We start from the raw sequence: 5,503 nt of genomic DNA, 5'->3' as shown, positions 1-5,503 counted from the left end.
CTTTACAATGTATTTTATTTGAGTTTGCTTTATTCAATAGTTGTTCTTCGCGGGTTGTTGTGCTCATCGGTATAATCGAGTCTTGGTGGGGTGGAGTCTTGTTTATAGTTCTGATCCTTCGTATTTTGGTTGTGTCATCACTTGTTGGTGCATCTAGAGTCTGTAGGGAACGCTGTCGGATATTACAGTTTTTTACATAGTGCCGCAAGAGAGAAAGAGAGAGAAGAATAATTATCCATCACATGTGATACTACTAGTTCTTAAAGTAAGGTCTCCCAACTATTCATATTTATACAGTGTGGTACTTTCTGGTAATAAAAAAGTAAAAAGACAAAAAGGTGCAAAGAAAAGGAAGAAAAAGCCACACCAAAAAAAGAAATAGAAATAGAAGTAAAGGAAAAAAAATCTTTGAGAAGTGCTCTCATTCTTAGAGTCCATGGTACTAAGTTGTATTGTTCACCTATCGATGCATGACAAATAAGGGCATGTACAGTCCACAGACGGGGAGTCGTCGGTAAACGCCTCGAATCTATTATAGAGACGGATAAAAAGACTGATCATACAATTCACAAATGGAGGGTTGTCTGCAAATTGTTTAATGCTTTACATGTAGTCCAGATTAATCATGAGTACCATTTTATATACCACTGTGTTGCTATTTGATAGATAAACTATACTACCTTATTGGCAAGCAATTTAGGAATACTTGCTTCTGTTATATCTTTACATGTGGATCAAACATAATAAATTATAAAGAATATGCAACAAAAATTCCATGTCAATTATACCAGAGAAATAATTGCAGGTTCCGATTCAGATAGCCTGTTTAGCCCCATCTCATGATCAAACCATACTTTGCACAGATCGTGTCCAACTTGCCTCTATCCATCAGCTTCAGCTGCAGCCTGAACTTGCAAGGAGACTGCCCTGTTACTAACAACTTGTGGAACCTCTTGCCTTAGAAGTGAGTGACTTGTGTTGTTACTAACAACATAGGATTGCAGTGGTTATTGTTGTCAAGATCAAGGTAAATAATATACGAGTACTCAGATTCACATAATAGACGATAACTGAAAAAAAAAACAGCAGTCCGACCTTCCTCTGTTTGATTCCAGCCGCAATTATTGAAATGAAACCGTAGGATACTGGAACGTTCTGGATTGATGCTCCCTGCCCCAATTATTGAAACCACCCACGCGTATTCCAAACGAAGAAGAGAACTCAAGTACTGAGTACTCCTAGTTGTATATTAAGGAAGGAAAGCGCCTGTCAATTTTGTGATGCAGGACTGTGAATGTAGCTGAACACGTGGAGCCTCGAGAGTGACCCAAGCAAGCAAGAGATTCGACACTTCACACTCATCATCATCAGTTCGATCCTCAGCTCAATGCAACTCTGAAATCTCAAGCAAATCATTCGCCTCGTCTCCTCGCAAGCCTCTCATCTGCTCGCCGTTTCCCTCTTTGCGAGGGTGAAGTCTTGGGGCAGCAAAAATGGTGGAGAACGGCGTCAAGCAGCCCCTGTTACAGGGCGGCGACCCTCCTAACGCCGGGCACGCGAAGCCGCCTCCGGGAGATGGGGCAAGAAGGTTCCGGCGCTGCAGGACGGCGCCGTCCACCGACGCGGCGCAAGATTCTCCTCCGCGGAGCCAGGACAACCCGAGCCTGCAGCGCGGCAGCGCCGCTGGCACCCAGCTGGCGCCGCCCAAGCCCAAGGAACTCCTGCGGGGCGCGCGGCCGAGCTTCCGGCTCGTCGGCGTCCTCCTGCTGGCGTACCTCCTGGCCGGGACCATCGCGTTCTACCTCGCCATGGACCACATGTCCGGCGACCGCACCGGGAGCCGCGTGGTAGACGCGCTCTACTTCTGCGTGGTCACCATGACGACCGTCGGGTACGGCGACCTCGTCCCGGCCAGCGACGCCGCCAAGCTGCTCGCCTGCGCCTTCGTCTTCGCCGGCGTGGCCCTCGTAGGCACGTTCCTCAGCAAGGCCGCCGACTACTTTGTCGAGAAGCAGGAGGCGCTCCTCTTCCGCGCGCTCCACTTCCACCGCGCCGACGACCACAGGGCGCTGCGCGCCATGGAGGCCAACAAGGTCCGCTACAAGCTCTACACCGCCGCGGCGCTCCTGGCCGCGTTGCTCGCCTCCGGGATGGCGTTCCTGGTGGAGGTGGAAGGGATGCGCCCCGTGGACGCCTTCTACTGCGTGTGCGCCACCGTGACCACGCTCGGGTACGGCGACCGGAGCTTCTCGTCCGTGCCCGGGCGCGCGTTCGCGGCCGCCTGGATCCCCGTGAGCACGGTGGTGGTGGCGCTCTTCTTCCTGTACTCGGCGGAGCTGGCCGCCGAGCGGCGCCAGCGGGCGCTGGCGCGGTGGGTGCTCAGTCGCCGAACCACCTGCACGGACCTCGAGGCGGCTGACATGGACGGCGACCACCGGGTCGGTGCCGCGGACTTCGTGCTGTACAAGCTCAAGGAGCTGGGGAAGATCAGCCAGGAGGAGATCGCAGAGTTCCTGGAGGAGTTCGACGAGCTCGACGCCGACAACTCTGGCACCCTGTCGCCGCACGACCTCATCGTGGCACAGCCCGGTTAGCGCGGCAATCGCTGGCGGCCAGCAAGGCAGGTGGACTGAGTCAGCGCCTAGAGTATTCTCGACCAGCGTGCCACAGACGCAGAGAGTTCTGTTGGCAACTTTTGGAGCTGGGACACGCTGAAAGCTGTAGTAGGGCCAATTCTGTAGCCCAGTTTTTTTTTTTTTCAGTATTCTTTCTTAGGTCTGTCGTGGTTGTGGGGTTATCGAGAGGATGGCTGCCACAGTGCCAAGTTGGGATCCAGCCCTTAACAACGTAGGTATAGTCAAAACAGATGGCATATTTCGACTAATGTCTCGTGAAATTAAGAATTGGCATATTAGAGTGTGTTTGGGATTGATCCACTCTAGTTTTTATAGTTGTGATCCACCACCTTCACTATGGAATAGTTTCAAAATTACAGTTCACAGCTCCACACTGGATTCTCGAAATAGAAGCCTTTGCTGAGAAATGTCTAATATGCCCCTAGATTATGTTTGGTGTATGTTTTGAATTTTGTAAGCATATGTCATTTGTAATTGCAACTAATTTAGTTAAAAAACATATATGACACATTTTATTACAGAAACAAGCAACACGTTTTTAATTTCATAGGACCATAGATCATAATATTTCCATTAAGCAAAAGGGTAGTATTTTAGAGAATAGAATGACACAAATATTGTATATAATGATTCTATACAATACAATTTCCCTAACCGAGGTAAAATACAAATGACATGTGAATATTGAACTTCTCATGTGGTGAAATCTTGTACTTCATCCTTTGACCATTTGAACATCCAGAGTCCCATGTTAAGAAAAAAGAATTTCACAGAACTACAACAGAATTAGAAATATTCATAATGCAGTACATATTTTAGTTATTTGAATGCTAAAATACAGAACTGATTGATATCTAAATGAAAATTATGGAACCGGTAAGTATTAGAGAAAAAACATAGGAGGATATGTTTCAATGTGACTAATTAGATCCTAAAAATAACCAACCTTCACTAAATTTTGACCGCATTTTTCTTTTGTGATAAGAATTTTGGGTGGACATTTGGAACTACAGTGATACATGCTACTGCAAACTAGAATTTTTCAGAGGGTGCAATTATCGACAGGAAAGTTCAAAACCAGTTTCCATGGTGGTGCACTGTCAGGCAATTGTTGGCGATGCTTAACTCACTTTTCTACCGCCAACATTTAAAACAAAATGAACAAATATGAAAACCAAAATTTAGAAATAGGGCTTTTAACTAACATTCTCCACGAGTTTTGGTACATATATGTTTTGTAGGGCAACACGTGAAAACACACTAAAATGCGCAACCGAGAAGGTGCATTCAAGCAAAACACAAGCAAAGCCCATCCAATCTCCAAATCCGGGCCTAGCACCAGCGCAGGAGTGGCCCATGCCTAGGTAAAAGCCCAATCACCAAGGGTGGTGGCTAGGCGTGCAACCCAGGGTGCAGCCGCACCCCAGGTGAGCCCACACTGCCCCTAGCTCAGCCTGGCCCCACCTTTTTCAGGCGGTGCATTTAATGCCTAAGGAGGTTGGTTGCATGGGTGCTTACCAAAAATACCCAAGCAAACCGTCATACTCAAGCTATATAAGAAGACCCCCTCTCCACATTCATCATCATCATACACTTGAAGAGAGGAAGAAGAGCAAGCACCACTTCATATTAGCTCATATCTAGATTAGTATAGGGAGTGAGAGAGGGAAGAGTCAGAGGAATAGCGGGAGAGTCAGCTACCTCTACTTCTTGTACTAGGCGACTTGTACATGTGGTAGAAGGAGTGTCGAGACTGTCGGTTCCCTCCACGCTTGTACCTCTATGAACCACATACTACTTGGAGTATAAGTTTTGTGTTTATCTACGGTGGTGAGTTTCTACTTGAGTTAGTTTCGTTCACTATAATCTTGCAGGTTCGTCGTTTGTCCTTGTGGCGAATACTCTAATAGAGGACTCCTAATAAAGATGGAAGTTCCTGGCCAACGCTAGAGTAGTAACTGATAACGTAGACGTGGTGTCTAAGTTATACGTTACCTTCGTTTTCCTCGTTCCCCACAGTTGAGGGCTAGGCGGCAGGTGGTGACAGCCCTGTCCGTCCTTTGTAATCCCCCACGTTCGGGTTCGACATAGAGCTATAGGCTAGCCTCGCCTGGCAGACCAAGTGTGATCTGGTGCCCGAAGCAAGTTTCTAGTGGCGTAAACTTTCATCACGTAGATTCTCTATCCTCAAATAAGCCTCACAATTTGAGTTATCCTTCTTCCCACCTTTTTGGGAGAACTAGTTAAGAGACTACTTACACCTCCTTTCCTCATGGAAATATGATACCCTGAATACCACCAGATGAAGTGCTATAATGGTACTTCCGTGTGCTTGTGGACTTTTTTTTTTGCTTACGCTAAGAAACTCCAACAAGTATTTCTAGCACCGTTGCCGGGGAACAGTTGTCGTTTTAGTCTCCGAACCTAGTTCGCCAGTGTATCCTTTGTTTTTACCTTTCTTTTCTTTTTATTCTTTTCCAATGGAGCAACCTACCATTCAAAACCTTTCTGCTCCCAATGACGAGTTCATCGAACCACCACAATTCTCTAAGCCAATCACAGCTTCTAGTTATGAACTCCGCCCTAGCTTTATAGCCATGGTTCGGGAACAAACCTTCTTGGGGTTAGATTATGAAAACCCCTATCATCACCTAAGGGAGTTTGAGAAGCTCTGTGCTTGCCTAACCATTTCAGGCACGTCACCAGAAACACTTCGGTGGAAGTTGTTTCTTTTCTCACTTGATGAGAGGGCGAAACAATGGTACGCCCACAACATAGGGAAGGTAGCTGGCGATTGGGAAGAACTAAGGAATAGGTTCTATCTCAGTTCTTCCCTATATCTCAAATTGTTGCCCTAAAACAAGAGA

At 46.9% G+C, this 5,503-nt stretch overlaps 1 protein-coding gene across 1 annotated transcript; it reads left to right on the top strand.

Moving 5' to 3' along the window:
* The first annotated feature begins 642 nt into the window (after positions 1-642).
* Positions 643-3,041, top strand: LOC136484986 (two pore potassium channel b-like). Its single transcript, XM_066481938.1, has one exon. The coding sequence runs from the start codon at positions 1,494-1,496 to the stop codon at positions 2,592-2,594; it is 1,101 nt and encodes a 366-aa protein (XP_066338035.1). The 5' UTR covers positions 643-1,493; the 3' UTR covers positions 2,595-3,041.
* Positions 3,042-5,503: the final 2,462 nt, after the last annotated feature.

Source organism: Miscanthus floridulus, chromosome 10, assembly GCF_019320115.1.
Source record: "Miscanthus floridulus cultivar M001 chromosome 10, ASM1932011v1, whole genome shotgun sequence".
Lineage (NCBI taxonomy): Eukaryota > Viridiplantae > Streptophyta > Magnoliopsida > Poales > Poaceae > Miscanthus > Miscanthus floridulus.
The sequence above is the reverse complement of the archived record's forward strand: the minus strand, read 5'-3'. Positions and strand labels throughout refer to the sequence as shown.

Bases quoted from the DNA above. Each gene is read 5' to 3' on its own strand.
- LOC136484986 (XM_066481938.1), top strand. From the start codon at position 1,494: ATGGTGGAGAACGGCGTCAAGCAGCCCCTGTTACAGGGCGGCGACCCT.